This window comes from Dermacentor variabilis, chromosome 7, assembly GCF_050947875.1.
Source record: "Dermacentor variabilis isolate Ectoservices chromosome 7, ASM5094787v1, whole genome shotgun sequence".
Classification (NCBI taxonomy): Eukaryota; Metazoa; Arthropoda; class Arachnida; order Ixodida; family Ixodidae; genus Dermacentor; species Dermacentor variabilis.
In genome coordinates, this window is record NC_134574.1 from 133,626,887 (window position 1) to 133,650,652 (window position 23,766).

Consider the following 23,766-nt stretch of genomic DNA (forward strand, 5'->3'; position numbering starts at 1 on the left):
AATGCATTCAAGCATTACTACTTAGCATTTGTTTTACTTGACATTTCTATAGAAAACGGGTGTGCTGAACAGACCTCAATGTATTGTATAAGAAGCATAACAACAGGCGAAAAAATGAAAATGATTGCTAAGCGGTAAGGTCTCCACATCGATTATGCTGTAACCTATATTTTCACAGGTTCTATAAAAAGTATCAACAACTCCGATTTGAATGCTTTTGAGCTGTCATATCGAAGAAAAAAATTCTGCATTTGAATTAAAAAACTACATAAACAGGCATTCCTTTATTCCTCATATAAAGGTTCTACACGAACGCTAGTTTCTTACTTAGACTACTGGAAAAGAAGCTGGGAAAAGAGTAACTACCACAAGATATGGAAATGAGACTACTTTTGTGTGGAGGATTGGTCTTCGCTGTATTTACCGCATTTCATGTGCTGGGTAAGCACTTTTATTGCAATGTATTGGTTTAGATACGATTTTTGGTTCCGGTTCGCTTTGACATCCTGAATTTGCAGTTAATACCTATAATGAAAGCGTTTCTGTTCTTTTCTTTCTGCTGACTGCTTCAGTACTGAATCAGCACAATAAATAAACGCACTCCAATTGAAAAGAAAATGATTTAGGAGTGCGTATTATTTGAGGTTCACAAGAAACAACCATCTGTATGAATTTAAGTTTCTTGCTCGAGCTTTACAAAGAAAGAAGAGCGTCTAAACTAGGACAAGAATGAGACTACACAGCACATTGCCCAATATAATTGCAATTGCAGTCGGGGTTCTGGTTAGTTTTCTATGATCCTCTTTCTGTTCGTTCCTTCGGCGTATAAAGTGTTTGCCAAATAAACATTTTGATTGGGAATCATCACCTAGTCGGGTTCTCTATTTTTAGTCCAATATTAGGCACTGTTTTTTGGTTAAGAAGTCAGAACAGGGTAGCGTGCCGCTAACTATAGTAAGCGAAGCTAACCCTTTAGCGTGTAAAGGCTATCAAAATCAATTTCACACCTCTGTTTCTCTCGCAGGCGTACAGTAGTACTTGTTTTATAAAACTCGTCAAACCACCCAAGGCATCGGCAGGCTGAAGTTTTTCAATCATTTTTGTCATTATCATAAATATATAAAGATATCTCATTCGTTAAGCCCAGTTGTTTTGCAAGATATTGCGAGCGCGACCAGGTCTAATAGCATGAACAACATATGGCACCATAGAAATTTCTGACAGAACCCGTCTAACGATAAATGTCGATGTTTATGAGGTGAGAATCGAAGTGCTATTACGACACACAGTGATGCGAACGTTTAAACGTGTCATGTGCGAGGCCCCGTGAATATAGCTCGACTTATTTCTCGTGTTTGCAACTGGACGCGTGGAGCTACCCAGAGCTCACTCCGCGAAGTCCGCCCGTGATCCGCGTGTGAAGAAATAATCAATGAAGCTTGCCTGAATGTATAAAACAGAGGTCGAATTACCCCTCAGGTCCGATAGATGTTTAAGTATTCAGTCGGTTCAAATACGGTACATACGTAGCAAGACACACTGTGACCAAATTTAGCCCTATGGATCGTGTGTAACCCGAATTACCTAACACACCGGCCCCCTTCTCGGCCCTATCGACCGCGAACCAACCTGCAACCCAAGTTGTCGCTAAGACGGTTGAGGAACCGACAGGTAGATATATAGACAAAGGGTAATGCGCCTTTTACACTGAGAATACTAACCGCAAAAAATTTGCCAGGAACTATTCCAAGATAATCATAGTGGCTAAAACAATTAGCATCTATGCAACGTAGCGACACCGCATTCACAAATATCCCTGCTTTAATTGCCATTCCACTTAGAACTTGAGTGCTGGGTAGGGTTTCGGAGTGGTGCGGGTTAAGTTTACCATTTCCAGGCACTTCTCACCATCATCATCAGCCTATATTGTGTCAACTACAGTGCGAAAGCCTCTCCCTGAGACCTCCAAAATCCGTGTCCTGCGCCAACCGATTCGTACTTGCGTCTGTGAATTTCCTAATTTCATCACCGCGTCTACTTTTGTGCCATCCTCGAGTATGCTTCCCTTTCCTTGGCACGTATTCTGTAGCCCTAATGGTGCACCGCTTAAATAAGCTACGCATTACTTGACCTGCCATTTAAATTTCCTTTTTAATGTCAGTTAGAATATCAGCTATCCCCGTCTCTTCTTTGAGCCCCATCGCTCTCTTCCTGTCTCTTAATATTACGCCTAACCTTTTCGTTCCATTGCGCTCCTGAACTCTTGCTTCCTTGCCAGGATATTCATCATTATGTTTTGTTTTCTGCATAACAATCTTCCACCGCACTCTTACGCTCTCTGCGTTAGGGTCCTCAATCATTTGTTGTAATTTGTCCATAGTGCTGCTCATCTGGGCAATGTCATCTGCAAACTGAAGGTTGCTGAGATATTCACCATTGATCCTTAATCTTAAGCCTTTTCCAGTTTAATGGCTTGAATACTTCTTCCAAGCATGCATTGGAGAGATTTTGTCTCCTCGTGTGACCCCTTTATTAATAGATATATTTCCACTTTTCTTGTGGAGAACTAAGGTAGCTGTGGAATCTCTGTACATATTTTGAAAGATATTTACATAAGCCTCCTGTGCTCCTTGATTACCTATTTCCCCTACGACTGCTGATATCTATACTGAATCAAATGTCTTTTCGTAATCTATGAAATTCATATAGAGAGGCTCATTGCACCTTGCAGATTTTTTGATTACCTGATTGATTACGTGGATGTAATACATTGTACAGTATCTTTACCTGAAGCCAGCCTGTGCTCCTAGTTGAGTGAAGTGTTGCCTTTATTCTATTAGAACTTATCCCGGTGAATATTTTATACAATATGGCAAGTAAGCTAATGCGCCTCTGATTAGTCAATTCTTTAACGCCTGCCTTTTTGTAGATTAGTATAACATTCGCATTTCTCCTGTGCGCTGGGACACATGAAGTCATGAGAGATTTCGTAGACAGGGCCTCAAGCTTTTCAAGCATGATATCTCCTCTATCTTTGAAGAACTCAACTATTATTCCATCTTCTCCAGCCTCTCTACATTTTAACCTCTTGTAAAGCTTTTCTAATTTCAACGCTACAAAGAGAAAGAACCTCTATAACCTATTCATAATTAGTTCGAATAGAGGTATCGTGGCTGCTCTGGGTATTGTACAAGTCAGTATAGAATTCTTTCGCTGCTTTCACTATATCATCGGAATTGCTGATAATATTAGCGTGCTTATCATTTAGTGCGAACATCTTGGCTTGTCCTATGACTAGTTTTCTTCTCACTGATTTCATTCTGCGGCCCTTTCTGCTGCTCCCTAATTCTTTCTTGCGTTATAATTTTGAATATGCTTTATTTTCTCCTTGTTGATCAGTTGTTGAGAATTCTGCGAGTTCTACCTGGTCTCTTCAGTTGGATACTTTCATTCTTTGCCATTTCTTTATAAAGTCCTTTGTTGCTTATGAGAATTTGCCTATTTGTGGTCTTGGTGTGTTACCTCGAACTTCAGTTGCTGCTCCTGAAGCAGGCCTAGTAAAGGTTTCATTCATTATCCCTATGCCATTTTCAGCTCGCTGTTTTAAGCCTGCATATTTGTTTGCAAGTAAGAGCTTGAATTGGTATGCCTAACACTTACTCTAGGTTGCCCTGTTTCTTCTTGACCAATTTTAGTCTTTCTCCTTCATGTGAAGGTGAACCCTGGACCTCGCTGATCATTTAAATTTGCCCTACCTAGTACTTCTACATCGCGCACTATGCAGGAATCGGCACGAAGTACGAAATCAATTTGAATTCTTGTTTTGCCATAAGGGAACCTCAACAAGGTCGCTCACTCCGTAGCACGAGGCCTTGTCAACCGCGCTGGTGACAGCGCAGGTTCACCCGCGGAACGCGATCGCCTCACCAGCTACAACGACCTTATAAAATCATTCTATCTAGAAAGAATCACTTTCCCTATGTCTTATCACAAGCTAAACAGAGCCCAGGCAACCACCCTTCACATGTTACAGACAAACACATACCCATCACTAACACGTTTCCACAAGGCCACTTGCCAGATCCATAAGACTCAGGCAGCATGGCTTCCCCACATGCTATGGGAATGTAAACAACAATATCTGAGGATTAATAATACGACCGTCTCGTCGAGCTGTCACGCTGCTCTGCGCAGCTCCCAGCTCGACGACCCACTCTGGGTTTCTCTGCAAGCCTGTGAGGCGGTGAAGAGGCAAGACCTCGACGTCCCCAGGTGGGAGGCCTGGGCCCATCCAACTAAACTGCTGGTTTCAATAAATGTTTCATCCTCCTCCCCTTCCTTGCCACTAGGCACTTTACTGGTCCACTTTCTGTTGCTACGATGTGTGAAGAAGGTTTTCACTCTTCGTAGCTTATTCCTTTCCGCGAATTCTGCCAACATCTTTCCGCTAATGTTTCTAGAATCGACGCTGAACAATTGCGTGTTCACCAGCCTGCTTTTTCCCAACTTTTGACTGAAGTTACCATTACTATTATATTTCGTTGAAGCTTAGTGGTTTTCCTAACAGGATTAGTACATGCTCACTGGCTCTCAATATTTTCATCGGTTTCAGGTGCCACTCCAAGCCTGGAGATGTAGTTTACTGGAAGAGGGGAATGGGAGATTCACCCCCTCACATAGCCTCGCAGGCTGTGCTACGGCCTTATGGCGATGAATTTCAGCCCAGAAGATTTTACATGTATAAAAACTCACTTGGTTTATACAAGATAGAAAAAATTTCCGGAATCTCGCTTTCCGAAATCCTTCGCATGCAGGCGGCCGTAACATGTATGTTGCGCTCGCTTCGATTAAAAAGGGGGTATTTAGGCAGGCATGTTTCGACGTCCAACACGTTCTAACATCCAGTAGTCATCTAGTCAAGTAACATCCAGCCTCTAGTTTTCCTAGCAATATAAATTATAGGAAAAACCAGCGTTTTCACATAATATTGAATGGCCTATTACAAAACTGGGGCCAGTCTTAGCATTTTTTGAAGCTGAGATGACAAGACTGAGAAGAATGAAGACAAAAGCTGGGGAGAAATGCATGGATGTGCAAACAAGAATTCACCAATGTTCGTTCGTCTTATTGTGAATACATTGCAGTATATATAAAGTATTACAAAACATATATCTAGGTACATGAGCATCGCGAATAGGAAGCAATACAATAAAAAGCTATTAAAGTGCAGGAGGTCCTGTGTCTCTAGCAGTCTTTCTATACTTCAGTTGAAAGGAAAGAACTAATAATAAGGGTAGAAAATCGAACACAAACTCACCGGTCCTGACCTACTGAGCGAGCTAGGCAAAGCCTCTTGAGTGTGCTCCTTCACATGACATACCAATCTCAGTCATAAACTCGTACGATCCTTTACATAGGCAAAGCTCAGGATTGATCTTATACTTTATTGCCACTGTGCAACGCTTCGTAATTCATGCCACTTAGTTCCTTTGAGAAGTGGACAAATTTCCTGACTAGTGGTTCGAGCTTATGTCGACGTGGTTAAACTCTGGTCATTCAGATGCTCCAGTCAAGGGGAACTCCGCCAAAAATCTAAACCTAAACAGAACATGCAGGCACATAATGGCCAGAGTAGAACGAAGCATTCGACAAAAACTATCAGGTGATGCTTGACAATATCACGCAATATCTTGGTGGTGCAATGCTAACGAGTCGCCCTGTTTTGTGTAATGCCAGTATGTGTGTCGAAAAGATGCCTGTACCAAGAATGGAATGATGATAACAACATTACCAAAACGACACGACAGTGGAACAAAGCCCGAGCTACTGTTTACAATAACACGCGCCATAACTTCGCGCTAGCGAAAACCCTGAGTTACTGTTCTAAATTTTTCGGTGTACGCGGTACTAAAACATTTCCAAAAAAAGAGGTGACATTGATGTCCTTTCTTTTGCGACCGCGGTAGCAACACCGTTATAAAATCCTGATAGCATAGTCACAGCATTTTGGCTGTGTGCTGTGCCATGGTGTAATGAAATGAGGATTGTGTCGGTGTTTTTTCCAAGCAAGAGGTCCCATGTAGTCCAGCTGTGAGTGAATCTTCTAATGGATTGATTCTTTTGTGCTCGGAGTAAACATGTTTGGTGCGCATAATGTCGCTTTTGCCGTTTGCAGTGTGTGAGTTGAAGCAAAGACGACAAGGCAACCACTACGAGTTTTCTGTACCTTCTACGCTATAGAATGCCCAATTTCATTTTCATAAAGCTTATATGCCCTTGTTTTCACAAGAAAGCTTTTGCCAGAGAAAGCTCTCGAACTTGAATAAGCTAGAGTACAGTCATTAGCAACAGTTCTCTACTATAAGTTTGACGCACTTATCCTTTACCTTCGTCAGTATTTTAACGCCAAGCTATTCGCGCATATTTTATTTGAAGTAAGTTTTTGCGCACGTAAAGCCGTAAAGTAGTTTGAACTATCATATATGCCTGAATAAGGAGGCCACACATAGAAGTGATTCGTGAAAAAATTACGCTATGCCTTTTGTTTTGATGTACAGCTAAAATTTTTGATGTGATACTTCGTTGTAATTTGAAGTTCTGTCGGGTTGTTACTAAATAAAACAAAAAAATTGAAAACAAAATATAAACTGACCTTCTCTTCTCGGCGTTACGATCAAAAGCTATTTATATAAAGGCTGAATATATGTGGACGCTTTTTTGTCTCTTGGAATATATTTATGCTCACTTTTTCATCCAGGCACGCGCAATTACACCAAAACTTTACGTCTTTAGATATCTTCAAATCTCCTGATGAAATCTGTCATGGTGGATTTTCTGGCAATCAAGCGATATTTATTCGTAGAAGTCTTCCGTTTTGACTCGAAATATGTTGCACGCTAGCAACTAGTGTGGGAGTCTTGTTAAAGTTTGCAGTCGGTAACGACTCAGAAACAACTTCCGGTTTCTCAGGGGAACGAAAATTTGTTTAAACACAGCATCTCATTTTCGCAATAGTTTCCGAAGAACAAGTTTATTTCTTAACAGCCATAACAATTTGTACAATGAAGTCCATCCATTCATTCATCCTTAGTGATTTGTCGGGAGGTGCCACAGAATTTGGAACTAAAATGATGGCACTATTTATTCAAGCCACGCAGTTAATGCTATCGTAGGAAGTTCATCACAATAGCCGGCACGCGGGCATGTAAAATTTAATAAACAAGTGAGGTTAGAGAACCTTGCAATATGCATCGGTAAATTCATGCTTGAAAACAGACAGGAAAAAATGCACCCAAATTGTCTCGCATTAAGCACAATGTTGAAACTTCGGGTACTTTGCTGTCTCGTCATTAGCCCTTGCTGGAGTTGAAATCCTTCAAACTGCACCTCAAGAGCGATTTTTCTATCCTTCTCAACAAAAGAAAATTGTGACTACCTCAAAAGGCCATGTCGTCTCGTGGGTATCTCACACCTCATAGTATTGACAACTAGCAAATGGGTACGAACCAAAGGTGACAATGCACTTCCTTTGCTACGTAGCATTTCAACGAATGCATAAAAATTGGGGAACGGAATCTGCAGTACAAGTTTTTACACTCCCTTCGTACCGGATTCTGCAATCCACGTCTCCGCGCATTACACTTGTTGAGAGAGAGGACGTTTCCTAAAACAAACTGCAAAATAGCTCTCGGCGCAATTTCAACGGAAAGTCGCAGCGATCTTTGCGCCGGTGCGACCAACCGGCTGGTCGCTGCGGCAAAAGTGGGGGTCGAGGAGGGGGGGGGGGTCGGCGCTGGGACTCCGATTTTTGTCGCATGCGTTCGAAATCGGATCATGGGAAATAGCCTTTTCGGTTTGCGATGGTGTCCGCCACCGCCGGTGTCGGTGTCTGTGACAGCTATCGCCGGGAATCAGAAAACAAGAAGACCCAGTTCCCGCCGGGATTGAGGCAGAGCCCACTGGGGTGAAGACAGCTTTTCAACCACTGAGCCACGCCAGCACTTTTCTGTTGCTGATTGCATGGAAAACAAAACTGAAGATATATTACACAGCGGACACAGCTACACACTCAAAACTCGACCAAACACACACATGCGTCTAACCAGTGCAGCCAGTCTGGCGGAGGTTCCTGTGCAGCGTACACACTTCTCACATAAGCATGAATTTCGCGAAAGAAGGATTTTGTAGATAGCGGGCTTTCGACATGGCAATCCTATAGTCTAGATCTCCATAGGCTGTGTAAACCAAGTGCAATGAACATGTCATAAGGAGGACCACCCGTAATCTTAAACGGTAGACACGTAATTGTATAGAGAGTGATGCCAGTGTCCTTTATAAGCACCCTTTCGAGAATGTCACCATACAATACAGCATCCGTACAGCCCATGAAACAGTGATCTATGGCCTTGGCACGAGGACAGAGTGAACTCCGATTAGTCCGAATAGTACATTATCTTCCTAATACAGTAGTGTCATCAAATGGCAAAGATGTCCCACAGGTTTCTTGGGGCCTTCTCAAGGAGGTCGTTGACACATGTTTTTTCTTGAAAGTTGGATTAAGCCCGGAGTTCCCTTTTACTGCGAGTCGAAAAGCAACTTCTGCAGCACTGATGGACTTGATTTTCCCAGATCCTTTGTATCGCGAACCTAATATAAGCCGATTTTATCAGGATGTACTTAAGCGCGCCCGACAATTTTGTGTACCTCCTGGAGTAAAAACATTCTTCTTTAAATTAAATTCGCAAACACTCACTCTTATAACTTGGTTGAATTGGAGGGACTGCTTTGTGCCGGATACACGCCAGCTCTTGCTACAGCATGCAGCGGAAAAATGCCCTATCAACGCACCGTAGCGCGCGAGACATACGATGTGACATGCGACCTGTGTAGCGTCGATACGTGCACGTTACGCATTGAACTTGAATATTATTACAAAAATTAGTATGTAGCCGATGCACACGTAGCGGTACAAGACAGTTAAAAATGTTTGAGGAAGAAAAGGTAGTATAAGGAGGTGTATACAACAGTGCTAGAAAAAATATACAGTGTATACTTGAATAAATCAAGATTTTTTTTTGATTACGTCACCAACTTGTTTCAAAGGCAATTTGAATTGTACATCATCATCATTAGTATTGTATTGAACCACTTTATTATTTTGCAATGTGAGATTTACGCCGCTTAGCGTCTATACGTGCGTCCTTCGCACTGAAGTTGCATATTTTTACACCTAGTAGCACGCCATGTAGCAGCTGCATAGAATGCGGTGCGATGTAGATAGAGAAGTCTTGAAGAAGAAAAAGAAGATTATGGAGATTGATAAACAATCATCTCAGAAAAACTGTATGTGACCTATCTAATAATTCAGAAGGGCTGGGTCACTGGTTTTCCCCATTCCCTTTCCAAGGGAATGTCATTAAATCATCATCCTCTTCATTAAAATCGTATTGTGCCATTTGACATGCGCGACGCGTAGCAATGATATTCACAAACTATGGAATGCAATTTTGCTATCTTCTCTAATGTGTCCTGGCACGTAGCATTTGCATGGTGCATGTCGCATGCTAGGTGACCATTTCGGACCATTCCCTGTCGGAGGGGATGGCATCCTTATCATGACCATCACCACCAGCAATATACCGTGCCCCAGGTCAAGATATGTGACATGTGCGCCACGTTGTTTACATTCCTGTGTTTATTATTTGGTACATGTTATGGCACTTCTTCGCAAAAGACAAACCTGAATAAGGGATTTATAGAGCTCCGCGCGAGGCTTCTAACAGGCAACATCGGGTCTAACAGAAAGCTGTACAGAGAGCAGGACAAGCCACAGCTCGCAACCGAAGACGGGAGGACAGTTCAGATCATTCTCGTCAAAACTACGCCATAAAACTTCACCGCAAAACCAGTAGTGCGTGGTACCAAGAATGGAGCTCCTACGTAGTCACTCCTCCAGCTAATGCTGTGTCTGTTCTCTGTGTGCCACGTAGACCTTTGACTTTTGGGGGGAATTTACCTTGTATGTGCGCCAACTGCTGCGTCCAGGTCGAGGAAGAGGGCCAGCGCAGCTATTTATAGAGCTTGCTTTCTGTGTCGTACTATATCAATTTTGAGAGAAAAGTTCTTTTCTGTTCTGGCCGCAACTCACGATGGGGCCAAAGTATAGGCGCAGTTTTGTTAGTAATGTTAAGATTGGCTGTTTATGTTCTTAGGCCCCGAGAAACGCAAACCGGGAAGTAAGGTGTCTGAAGCCACCTCACGACTGCCGGTGCAGAATTTAGGGGCGATCAGCGCTGTGCAGTACTATGACACAATCTCCTGAATAGAAAGAAACTGATACACTTTCTTGCCTGTGTGTCCCTGTTGTACTTCTACCAGCGTCAAAAGAAACTATCATCCATAACGATAAGAGCAAAACAGCGCTTATGCACAGGTAACGATGAGAAACACTGTAGCTGAATAAGCTGTACAAGAGCTAGCTTTCCAACGCTGCTGTTAGAGAAACCTTTTATAGTTTCCTCATTACCTTTCGGCGTCTCTCCTCATTCCAATTTTCACCGAATATACTGGTCCGATTCTTGAGGAAGTGCCGTTTAACTAAGTGCATCGCTTACGAAAACCACGTAATTATATACTGTGCCGATCCTGCTGATTGTTTAATGAATAATGTGACTATCGCATAGACGGTGTAATTCTAAACGGGGCGGATGCTGAACACTGCGCGACCCGCGTTCGTATTGTTCACGTGCTCGTGGTCGCCGCGGACGCCCGAGAGCTTGCACGCTTCGCTGGGAACGTGGGTAAGGCTGACCATGTAAAAAACCCGCTGTGTGGGAGTGTGTGACATTGCAATTTGTGCTATGACACAAGTACGCGTTCTAAAAGTCTGAAAAAGTGTTCAGGTGGACAGGCGCATGATTTACGCGTTGCAAAATGAGGTACAAAACAGGAGCATTGACTGTGCGTTACTTTGAAAGAAATGACAAACGACCAAAATATGAGCGAAAAAAATATTTGCGATGGTAGTAAACGCGCATGCAAGGTGTTTACATGACTCCAGTAAGTTTACTGGAACGGCTCATTGTGGTAGCCGTGATTCCGTAACAAGCTAGAAGTGTAAAAGTTGCCCGGTTTGATCTAAATTCGCCCGTGTTACTTGACGTTCGTCGTGACAGCAAAAAAAAAAAATGATAGGGAGCAAGAATCAATCGTCAAATCAGAAAACCTTCGCTCTGTCTAATAAATGGTTTGATGACCGCACCAGGACCAATTTTTCTTGAACTAACATGCTTTATTTCTGAGAAAACCGTGTGGGTCTCTTTTGTAGCTTTTTGCTGAACATAGGTGAAACAAAAATATTTGATTCATGAATCTTCCAACACATCGTGGTCATACAGAGAAACAATTGACCATCTACAAATAGTTGGTATGTGCATCTGTACGTAAAAAAAATTATACAAGACGTCTGTTCTTTCAAGAAAATGTCTAGTACTGTAGATTTCCTTCATATTGCGCGAGTCAAAACGATAATACTTAATCTCTGCGGCTCTCACTACGGCATCTCTTACGTGTGATCTCGTGCCCATTTAGATGAGAGTACATCCTTCTGTGCCGTAACCGACTTCGAGTTGGTCGATTCTAGTCAGCTATTTTTAATGTTGGCCAAGGAGTGACGCTCGTCACAAGTGATGTGTCTTATGCGCACGCTAACTTGTCTTACAAGTGGTGTTTGGTGGAGACATGTTGAAAGTAGCAGATAAGTGTTTATTATAATGAGATGGGTGAAATGGGGGTGCCTGCATAGGAAAAACATTCATGTGAAACACAGTAATATCCTTATATCTCTTCGCGATACCTTGGTGATACAGGTGTGAGTAATAGTTATGGTGACGTTTCAGGCGCCGCTGCAGAAAAAATAATGCTTTAAACAACGAAGCAGTCGGTTGGCAGGCGTTGATTTCTCCTTCTAACTTTACCATGGCAAAAACGCCCTTCATTTCGAGAGACTATAATCACAATAGCGCAATAGCACAATAAATAATTAAACTTCATTCACTGAATCCTCCCTCAGGCATTCTCTGTAACTCCTTTTATAGACCTATATTATAATGCTTTTGATGCCTCTTCTGTAACATATAATTTATTTTATTTATTAGATATTGACTATCACAGGCCACAGTAAAATGTAGAATATCATAAGTCATCATTATAAGCTCTATCGTGTTGTTCACAGCCGCGATATATTTTAGAGTCATTACCAAGTGGCGTGACAATTACAAGTTCTGATCTCCACGCCTCCCCCCAATAAAGAAAAAAATACGCACTTTAAGGTTTACGGTCCATTTAACAACCTTTATCTTTGTTTCTAGGAGAAGACACAACGGCAACCATTTGTGGAGGTTTCATTTATAAAGGACCATGCAACGACACCATCGTCAGGTATTACTACTCGAATAGGACAAACCAATGTTATCCTTTTGTGTATGGAGGGTGTAACGGAAACGGGAACAACTACCCAACCTGTGAGCAATGCATGAAGAACTGTAGCAGTGAGTATAAAAATTTTCTTTGGCCGGACAGTGTTATACGGTTAAGATAGACGCATGTCTAAGTACCAGAACATCTAGCTTTTTCGAAGTGCTTGACAAAGATTGAGTAGAAAAACAACAAAAAGTAGTTGCTGTCCTGAAGGCAAGTGAATACCAAATCTGACAAACATGAAATTAATGTAAATGTGCGACAGGTGTCAACTTAACAGATTTCCCATAATGCAGCTGAAGTAAAGTTGAACGGGAATAGCGCAATAACAAAGAACAAAATAGTGCGCTAATTTTTACAACACCAGTATGAAGTGGACTGAATTTTCGTGCCTTCCTCGGAATCATAATTTGCTGGCCGTAAAGAAACAAGTCAAACTCTCATATATTTCAACACTGTCAGATAACTTAGAAGGTTTCTAGTATAAATTATTATTATTTTTGACATTTTGCTAAATGCCAAAGTGCGCCGCTATACGCTGAAGATATACTTTCAATGAGAATCCATGTATTCCAGAGCCAGCATTAAACAAGTGTGATAGCAGTACTCTTTAAGCAGACTTAAGCACTGTTGGCGCTATTGTGCTGTAAGTACGCTGGCTTTTGATGGAACGCCGTTGACTTGTACTACCGAACCCAACGTGTGCTTGGCAAGAAAGATGTACCTGAACCGGATGCGCCACGCAGTAGTTCCCATACCCGGTCAGAGTTTTTGCTCCAAGCAAAGAAATTGTCCTCCGCCACCACTCTCGGAAATTTGTATCTCTTATCCAGCTCATTTAACAAAAAATCATGGTCGTGATAAAATTACACACGCTCGAAGCACTTAGGGACTGTCGATGCCGCCGCCGAGCTCTCATGGTATGTTTAGAGCAAGTGCGGTTCAACTGTCAGGCACTTGAACGTCTGCAGACGAAATAGATACGTGCCCTGCAATAGCTTGCAAAAAACGACAAAGCCTAGTCGACATACCCTAACGCTCCGCTCAACCCGTTCTACAGTAGAACTGGGACTGTGCTCTGTCTCGCGTTCCGCACACTTGTGGGTGTTGTGCTCTAAACACTAGCATTGCTGCTGTGCAGCCGTATGCATATCCCATCGTTTTGCGTTCAGCTTTGCAAACAACCGACTACAACAACAACAGCTCAAACTACTCGCGCTTTTCCTTCAGTACGATGTTGTGCGCCATATGCGTGCAGCACCTACAGCGCCAGTGGCGGCACTCATGGTCGTACCAGATCTTTCGAAATTCCCAATTGCCGCCATGGCGCTGCTTTTGCTTATCAGCAACAATTGCATCCAGTGTTGTATCGGCCAACGTGTCACCCTGTTCTGAGAAGCTTCAACACAGAAAACGTCGCTGTCGAGTTTTAACCCATCGCTTAACGCTGCTATACCTGTCATTCATTCACGCTCTGGCCTAAGTGACACCTTTTTTAATCTAATACGTTTATTTCGCTTTTAGTCCGTTTTCATGGTCGGTGGTTGGTGGATGAAGGTTAGATTTTCCTCGATAATGAAAAGAGCGGGTGCTCAGGTAACGCAGGAAGGAGGCGAGCAATGTTTGCAGAAGCTACAGGGAAGGTTTTTCGATTTGTTTTTTTTTTCCGCAGGGCTGCTGGTAGTGGTAAGGTCGAGAAGGGTTTTGTGACGGAAGCTGGAGAAACGCAAATAACGTCATTTTTATGTGAGAACTGACAGGCGCCTGGAAGACGCCTCGAATTTTTTGTGTTGAAGTAACTGAATTGGCAAATGAACAAGAATGCGGTCCTATACAACTATGCAGTGGCCACCATTTTGTCAGTTTCGCAAATACCATCCACTGTCGCACTATATTCATTTTGGAACGCTTAAATGTTTTAAATGTGGGCATGGTGCTCTATACAAAGCGTTAATATGTGCTAGAAAAAGATATAGAACTACAAGGATGCCAAATATATTATGGGAAAAATAAATATAGGTGCCACTCAGCAAGCACAGTATGGCGCCGCAATTTGATACAGGGTGGCTTTCCAACACATGTACCGAGAGGTACGAGATTAAATAAAATGTACTTTACAATAAAGAGTGAAAACGCAAGATAATTCTTTTGGTATAACGAGTATTTACAGAAGGAACATGGAATCGTCGTTATTAGAGAAAGTGTAATCTATAACCATGCATTTTTACCTTACAAGCACCCTTTCTTTCGAGATTATCCGCCAAATATCACTGGAAGAATGAAATAAACATTACGCCATCTACTGACGTAATGGAGCCTCGGCCTGCCAACTTGAGGCAGAGCAGGGAGCATTTTCTAACCTGATTAACCTATTTTACCGATAGCCAGTGCTGTTATAGATTTTACCGGCGCTTTATGTCACCTCGTAAGCGCAGGTCAAGCGTTATCTCGATGATCTTGTCAAGATTGATTCTCAACACTAAGGAATGAAGGACCGGACCTTGGCCAAGATTAAATAGTTTATAATGGTACTGCGACAGAATCGTGGCGCCATCTGACCCATCTGCGGCTGAACACCGCAAAACTGGACACACGGTGAAATATTTAGATGAAAAAACGCCATAGTATATTGTTTCGGCATGTATGTACAATCATCTGCACTGGAGATGCAGATGCGCCGGTGAATGACTCAGTTCTCTATTTGATTACGCAGTAAACAACGAACGCTACTTAAGTATTCTAACCCCAAAAAGTGTACGCCGCCAAGCCCACCATGCCTAAAGGAGCCATGATACCAAATTGTCGAGTTTCAATGAAATATCTGATGTTAAAGCTTGGAAAACTTCAGCGCATTCTGTGAAGTACCTACAATTTTTTTTAGTTTCTATGACACTTGAACCATGCCGCAGTCGGGCAGCAGTAAAATGGGAAGCAATTAAACACACAATTCGAAACGGAATCATAGAAGGAACTAAACTGAATATCGAAAGCGATTCTTTCAGTACTACAACTGCCAAAAGACATTGCACATGCCGGAAATACGTAATGTCTTCCAAGTCTCATTGACGGTTAGCTTGAGACAGTTTCTGCACGCGTTCAATGGGTAGGAACAGCAATTTTGGTGAGTTGGTCTTAGTTCATGGCCTGATTACTGCAGGGCGAAAACAAAAAAGAAAGAACGAATGTTTAACGAAAGAAGAGAACTCGTGTTTGACTTTCGCTAACCCATCATTACTTTTCATCCACACTGACGTGCCTTCGGAGTGGAAAAATCACGCCATAAGTCTTCTCTGGAGCGCTGTGCTTTTATTTTGCGAGTGCAATCATTGCGGCCTCGAATCAAGGTGACATCCACTGGTTGCCAAAGCATGCGTAAGAAGCCATCCTATAGCAAAATAAAAAATACAGTGACAGAAATGACATTACTAAGAGCACAGTGGCCCAATCGTCTATAGCGTAGCAAGCGGCGGCAAGAAGCAACAGAACTCAAATTAGTATTTTGGTATGTGGCGTGCGCAATTTGTGCGCCAGTGCGTGTTTCACCTGGTTGCGGTCAGGGGCTCTTAAATGCCCGATACTTTCCTTCATTATTGCGATAGCAATTATATAGGCACTCCAAGCGCATTTTCGTCGCGGCCGTCGGCCTCGCCGTGAGGTTCCATACAAAGTCCACGGGAGATAATATTGTCGCCGGGCGCCATATGCTGTATGAACAAGGGAAAGCGTGCAAGGTTGAACCGGTGATCGCGGCTCAAACTCGCGCACGAAAAAGATGAAGCAGCGTATGCTGTATGCCTGATTGAAAGTACGCGAGGGGAGTCTGCGATCGCGGCTCAATCTCCCGCTCGAAAGAGCGGAAGCGCGCCGTCTCCATCACGCGCAAGACTCCGAGGGTAAAGTACGGAAAGGGCACGTACTCTTCCGGACGGCCCGCGCATCCGCACACGCCCATGCGGGATCGGCCACGCGTGCTCGCCCAGGAAGCTGTGTCGTGATGGCCATCTGCAATGTCTACCGAGTCCGCTGGACGCAAGGGGAACTGACGGTCACGGCTCAATCGCGCGACCCATACATGAAACTCGCGCCTGTCATCTATATACAAGCTCTGAACCACCCTGTGACGTGGTGTGCGCGACAGCAGCAGCCACAGCAGCCCACAACAGCCCCCAGCAGCAGCAGTAGGAAAATGGAAGGAAGAGACAAAGAAAGCTTCGTTTTAAAAACTGTTTGTGCATGAAGGCATCCCTCATATTTGCCTCCACGTGGACAAGGTGGTCTGCAATCGACCTACTTTCTCGGAATGCATACTGATAAGGATATAGTATTCCGTTGCTTTCTAGGACCTAGACAACACGCCCGTTTATCATCCTTTCAAATAGCTTGCACAGACAGCTTCTGAAAGCAATGGGTCTAGCTACTTTGTAAGGACGGGTCCCTACCTTGTTCCGGTATGGAAATTACTATATCGTCTTTGCAAGAAGGTGGGATGTACCCAGCCGCCCACATAACATTGAAAAAAGAGAGGCGTGTTTTCTGTGTTTCAGGGTGAAGGTACTTGATCATTTCATGTATGATATTGGCACCACCTTGTACTGAGCTGTTGCGACAAGCAAGATAAGTTTTCAGCTCAGCTAAAGTAAACGGGCGTTTGTAATCTTCATTTCGAGCCCATAGCCCGATCAAGGCGCTATGGCTTTGCGCGTTCTCTGAACCTCAAGAATGTGTGCGTGTAATGAGATGCACTGAAGATATATTGGAATAGTGGCGCATATTGTCTGCCTGATCTTGCAGGCAATCTCCTTGCTTAGTTAATACGGGCAGGGGGTTCGCGTCCCCTACATTTAGTTTAGTCACCTTTTTCCATGCTTTCACCTCTACCATGTAACGATTTGGGCCAGATATATACCGCTGCCCAACTCTCTGTCTTTTTAGGTCGAAGTGTTCTTCTGCCTTGTGATCTGACCTGTATGAAATTAATACGCTTTTCGGGGGATGGAGAAAGTCGAAGCAATGACCAAGCTTTGTTTTGATTTTTGTGTGCTTTCTGACTTTCGTTCCACCATCGGATGCGACGGTTATTAGCCAGTCCGGTAGCTTGTTCAATACATTTTGTTGTGGCGTCAATAATAAAACATGTTAGCTATGCCGCAACCTCGCCTATATAGAAACAGAAATGCCCTCTCCGCCTTAACAAGTGGGTGCTCGAAATAGTTCCCAAATTCACGAATTCAAAGATCCATTGGAGAGAATTTGGCGAGCGTGTATCTTGTTTTGGTAGGCCTAACATAATTGTTCGCTCCAAAAGGCAATCTTGAGAATAAATAGACCACTGCAGGTACGGCATTAGTGTGTTCGACACTATGCTTAAGTCTATCGACGAGTAAGTGTGATGATTACACTGTAGTGTGTTATGTTTCTGTTCTTCAATAAACATGCACCTGAAGAAAATAGAAAATTTTCTACCAGGTGCCATCTTGTATCACAACAAGAGTCGCTACATAGGCCCTCTATGGGCGTTTAGATCACCAACGACTATGTATGGTGCAGCAACTTAATCAATGAAGCTCTGGAACTGCGTTCTCGAAAGATGATAGCAAGCGGGTATGTAAATGGAACCAATTGTCACTAGCTTACCCAACAACACTGCTCGCAGAGCAACTGCCTCCATGGGAGTTCGGAGGATTATTTGCTGACATAAAACACCCATATCGACTATTGCGGCTACACCATCCGAAGAGGCGAGCGCGTCGTCGCTGTCTTCGTGGAAAGTAGCATTGTAATTATTTATTATTTATTACGCGTGTTTTATGGACACAGACAGCACCTTTTCACTGAATTTTCGGAGTTCTTTAACATGATCAATATTGTGGAGATGTTTCTCACGTTCCATTATAATATTGGGGTATCCATAATGAGAACGAAGCTAGTATTCTGTGGCTAGCAAAGTAAAGTTAGTTTGCAGGTCCCTTTCGCCGTCCTTTAACGCTACGATTTACTTTTTTTGGAGCGGTTGAGAGAACCTCGCCACTCCAGTAGCGTTCGTGGCACTGGTTCACAAGAGTTATGTCCATCGCCTCCTGCGAGAAGTTAGACACCCGCTCCTGTCAGGGATTTGTTTGACGAGAATCTCAAGGGGTTAGGCTCTTGAGGCTACCAGCCTGGAGGTCGATGGCCTCTTCTTCTGGCACGGCGGAATAGCGCTAGCCGTAGCCATCCATCGGGCGGATGACGTCACCGCCGGATCACTGCATTTGGGCCGGACAGCCGGCGCAGGGCGTTGTAGTGCTGCCCCCTGGCGCGCCACTTGGGCAGAACTATTATTTAGCAGGAAGGATACCCGCCTGCATGTTAGAGGAAGCCTTAGCTCGGGCCCAACTCCGACGTGGCCTATCCAAATACATGTAAAAGGCAAAAACCTTTTTCTGAGATAACCCCTGGTACAATTTTAATGATGTTTGTTGCATTTGACAGAGAAAGTTCCATTCTAGTGACTGCTTGTAGCGGAATTTCGATTTAGGTCCTAAATTTTGTTGGAAATATTTTCAAAATTTTGAAACTATAAAGAATAGAAGCACGAACTTTACAGATTCATAGCTCTGCATAAAAAACAGATATCTCGGTTCTGTAAACGGGATCTATTAGATCATTGAAAGCGGACAATTTCGATGCGTGACTTTATATCTTACGTGAATTTGTTATGTTGTTGACAAGGGTTCTGCAAAAGCTGTACTTATATATCATGAAATTTTTTAGATTCATGTGTAACATATCAATCTTGTCTGCTTTAGATGTACTATTACATGCAATTCAGGGAATTGTATTATCCATTTTCATTGCTGAGCTACAGAGTTGTAAACTTGATAGTTCCGTTTCTTGACAGTGTCCAATTTTCAGCAATGCTTAATAAAAAAATTTGCAACTTAAATAAAAAATCCGGAACCAACAGCCAATAAACTTTGAGTTTTTCTTTTAAATGGAAGAAACCTTGTCAAATTTGGAGCAGTGGTTGCCGAGAACAATGAATTCTCCTTTTACATGTATTTAGAAAGGAGCGCCCGCGCTAAAAGCTTCCTCTTAAACCAAATATTCTCTTTGATCTTGATTGCCACTTATCACGATCCGCCTGGGTTCGTGAACGAGGGAGGGCTCGAGATACCCACCGTTCGACAGACGCTCCGCAGCGTGGTGGTGGTGAACGATGACTGAGCGGGAGCATCTGTGCTCCTCGGTGTTTATTGTGTGTGGTGACAAATGTTGTTTACCAAGCCTGGCCGGCCACCGAGCCTGGCGGGGCAACGAAGATTGTGCCCGAGGGGGCGTCACCCTGCTTGTTACACTACTATTTCTTTTTTTTCTATTTCAAGATGGGCTGGACCACGCGCACGCGGCGTGCTTCCAATCACAGTTCACACGGTGTGGAGCGGTCTTGCGTGATTCGGATGGATGTTCACAGTCGCTAAATCTCGTACAGGCTATTCGGCCTCCGCAGTTCTGAGAACTGTGGCCGTAGGTTTCGCATTTAATGCACCGGACGGGGCTAGAAATATATATCAGACCATGATATTCCATAGGCTCCATCCATTGTTTCGGGTGGCACACTTGAACCAAATACGCAGAATATGACGCTTAGTCTGCATTTCCTGAACATCGCGCCTCATTTTCATTCGTTTTACACGGCTCACATTCTGTTCACTCCAGCCTTCAAGTAGTTCAGCTTCTGTCAGATCAATTAGATCACTGTCAGATGCAACATCACGGCTGGTATTCATGGTACGATGCGGGGTCACATTCACTGGAACTTCCCTAAAAGACAGAAGATTCGGCGGACTTTCCCATTGATTCTTATCTCAGAGCTTCAGTAGGAGATATGCACTTGCTAGCTTGGAAACTTTACAGTTTTGGCCTAGAACTTCAGTTATTGTTTTTGAAACCAGAAAAGGAGAGATCCTTTTTGCTGCCTTTTTGGTTTTCTCGGAGTTTATGGAATGAAATCTTGCAAAATTCCCACTTTGACAGCCAAAAAATCTAAATATTTCTTCAACGGGCCCTCGTTTCTGAGGCCGATCAGCCAGGGGGGAAAAGAACTCGCCATAGATATATGTCGTATCTTTAGTAGCACCGCCAGCCACCCACCATGGAGCCCAACAAGGCGACGCTGCAGGACCGTGAAAAGACCGGTCGTGCATGCACCATCTGTACGGCAGTACTATAACCAACTTTGTTATAACCAAAGTTGTCTATCGCACACAACGTTAGGCTTTGCTGCCTGAAAAGAACGGCAGCAAAAGCAAGCCAGGAGTAAGCAAAAGACGAAGATAAAGAGGAGGATATGAAAGGGCAACTACCGATTTCCCCCTGGTGGGTTAAAAATTATGAGGTTTTACGCGTCAAAACAACTTTCTGATTATGAGACACGCCGTAGTGGAGGACTCTGGAAACTTCGACCACCTGGGGTTCTTTAACGAGCACCTAAATATAAGTACACGGATGTTTTCGCATTTGGCCCCATTCCAAATGCAGCCGCCGTCACCAGGATTTTATCCAGCGACCTCGTGCTCAGCAGCCCAACGCCATAGCACTGAGCAACCACTGCGAGTTTCTCCTGGGTCGGTCAGTTCGAAGTTGCCATCCACGTGGAGGCTAAACCGTATGTATGTATGTATGTACGTATGTACGTATGTACGTATGTATGTATGTATGTATGTATGTATGTATGTATGTATGTATGTATGTATGTATGTATGTATGTATGTATGTATGTATGTATGTATGTAAGTATGTATGTATGTATGTATGTATGTATATATGTTGCCTCCGCCGGGGGGCCGTAAAGGTCCAAGCTCCCGGCATTAGCTCAACCGCCAGGATTCCCTTTTCCTCGGACATGGCTAAGTCGCGTACAGTTAAACGCAGGAGGGGTCAACCCTCATGTGCTCGGGTACGTAGTGTTGCGACGCACCAAACGCCTGCTGACGCCGACGCTCCTGCGGGGCCGGTTTCACAAGTAAATAACTCTAACTTTGGGCATGTTTCCGTGAATTATCCTCTCCAACAAATCTCGCAATATTCCATAGTACATGGCATGACCCATATAAGTGGCGGTTCTCGCTGTATACCACATTCGACCTCATCCTCTAATGGCACTCTTACCAATGCGCCATCTGCGATTCTGATCGCAGCGGCTCTTTTGAAAAGCCACGCTATCACGCATAAACTTCAGACAAGCTTACTTTTAATCCTTGAGTGTTGTATCATTCTTGGAAAGTCTGCAGTACCATGCGTGTTCGACGAACACCGAAGTAAAATGGCAGCGAGGGGTCCGTCAGAAAAATGCCTGAATGACGAACCGGACGACTCTTAAGGCGCTGGATTTCTTGCTCTTGTAAAAAAGCAAATAATATCTGGGAAGCTTAGGCGACTCCGACAAGCCACTGGAGTTTCTCATATAGTGAGAAAATGGTGCAGCCGATATATAGTTCTCACTATCTCAGATCTCACTATATAGACAGGAACACAATGTACGGGCCTCTGCTTTTTGTAGATGATGTAGGTGATAGCGCGCTGTTGGTTTTGTTTGCAGTTTTGCTAGCTGTGAAGCATCGATGGAAGGAGCATTTCGCTGGAATGCATCCTTTGGTCCACGCTCATCGCTATTTTATGCTAAATGCCACTTAGACAGTCAGACATCAAAGAATGTGCTACGTACCTTAAGAATGAAAGTCACCCTAAAGATAGCCCTAGTATCTGAATCGAATATATAACGAAGACTGTCGAACCATTTTAGCTGTGTCACGTACATGGCTAATGGGCAAGCGCTGCCTGTGGGTACATCAACGCACATCTACCTTCGACAGGTCGACTCGTCTCACTGATATAGTTAAATTTGTTCATACATTCCGTGTCACAGTGCGTTTGCGTATGCACTTTGTAGTTATGGCGAGCACTGAGTGTTACATTTGAGAGAAAAAGCTGTCGGCATAAGCGTACCGGAAGCTCCAGGTGAAGCGAGGCAAGAGGCGCTCCTTGGAGGCGGCGCGCGCACGGTTTGCTGTAGTTGACAGGGAAAGAACTAATTGGTGAGAGTGCGGTGGCGACAGTGGAAGGAAGACGAGGATGGAGCGAACTGTGTGTGTTCTGGTTGGTGTGCGCGGACGCGTAGCATCTGGACAGTGTGGATGAAGAGTCGCGGAGCGCAGTAATATTGGGAGTGTTTGCGACGAATGTATCGACCTGTCTGGGTCTATAACACACATTTTTTCATCATTCCTGTATGGTATACCAAGCCCGGCGGACTGCCAGACCATCGGCTCTACGATTCATTCAAAAGTTCCTCTTTCTACAAAACACAGTTGAGGAATATCGCCTAAACAAGAAATAATCAAATGTTGGATAATCCCATAATTGGTTGCCTTAGGGCAGCCAATTGTTGAAGTATGCCAATGAAGTACGAGTTCTTTGCACGTGTTGTGCGCCCTGAGGCTACTCATTATGGCGGCAGTATGTGTTCTGTTGCCGTCAAACCATTCTATTTACAAATTATTTTATTATGGTGGAAAGACGTTATGTGAACGCTGTGTTATGCAATTATTTTATTACATTGTTGTTTACTTCCAGGGCCTCCAAGACGCATCAGACGCGTCTGCTCACAAGCAGGTTAGACTTCAAATATCGAATAAATGTCTAATTCCCTGGGATTGGTCATCGCCTTTGCTACAAAGGTGTTTGTGAGGAAGTTCTTACTGGTACTGCAATTTATTTTCATTGAGAGCTCTTTTTGTAAATCAAGAAATAAAGAATCGCTGATCCCAGACACTGCGGGAACCAATGTAAGCAAAGCGTTGTACCCTAGTTGCTTTGTTTGACGGTAATTAGCACTGACATTGGCCGGGAATGTGTAACTTCCTGAGCGTTTAGTCAGTAGCGTCCTACTACATACTGATGTGACCCGATAAAAAAATGACGACGACACGCCCAGCACGCCGACGATGCACGAGCAGTGGAATTGGTGGTTGCGAAATCGAAGGCAAACAGGACTTGCTCCCGCTGCCGCCTGATTGAGCGGGCCCTATTAACATATAATTTGTGGGAACCAGACAACAGAGTCTCTCTGGCTTTTCCTCACACATAAATTGGTTTCTCTGCACTTCGACTCATCGCTTTCAGCTGCTGCCCTGCACTTGCCCCCGAAGAATAATCCGTCCAGCGTACTTAAGCATGCACCTAAATACTTTCTATAGCTCATCAACGGACGGGAAGATACGGTCTCCGTGAACCGTGTGAAGTTTGCTT

The 23,766-nt window shown here is 43.7% G+C and overlaps 1 protein-coding gene across 2 annotated transcripts; it reads left to right on the top strand.

Annotated features, from left to right (window-relative positions):
* The first annotated feature begins 307 nt into the window (after positions 1-307).
* On the top strand, positions 308-23,302 carry LOC142587140 (mambaquaretin-2-like). Of its 2 annotated transcripts, none has more exons than XM_075698026.1 (3): positions 308-441; positions 12,369-12,548; positions 23,092-23,302. In XM_075698026.1, the coding sequence occupies exons 1-3, from the start codon at positions 375-377 to the stop codon at positions 23,133-23,135; spliced, it is 291 nt and encodes a 96-aa protein (XP_075554141.1). In that variant the 5' UTR covers positions 308-374; the 3' UTR covers positions 23,136-23,302. The 2 variants fall into 2 exon arrangements, with proteins under 2 accessions (XP_075554141.1, XP_075554142.1); XM_075698027.1 differs by having other exon boundaries at positions 12,369-12,438.
* The last annotated feature ends 464 nt before the right edge of the window (positions 23,303-23,766 follow it).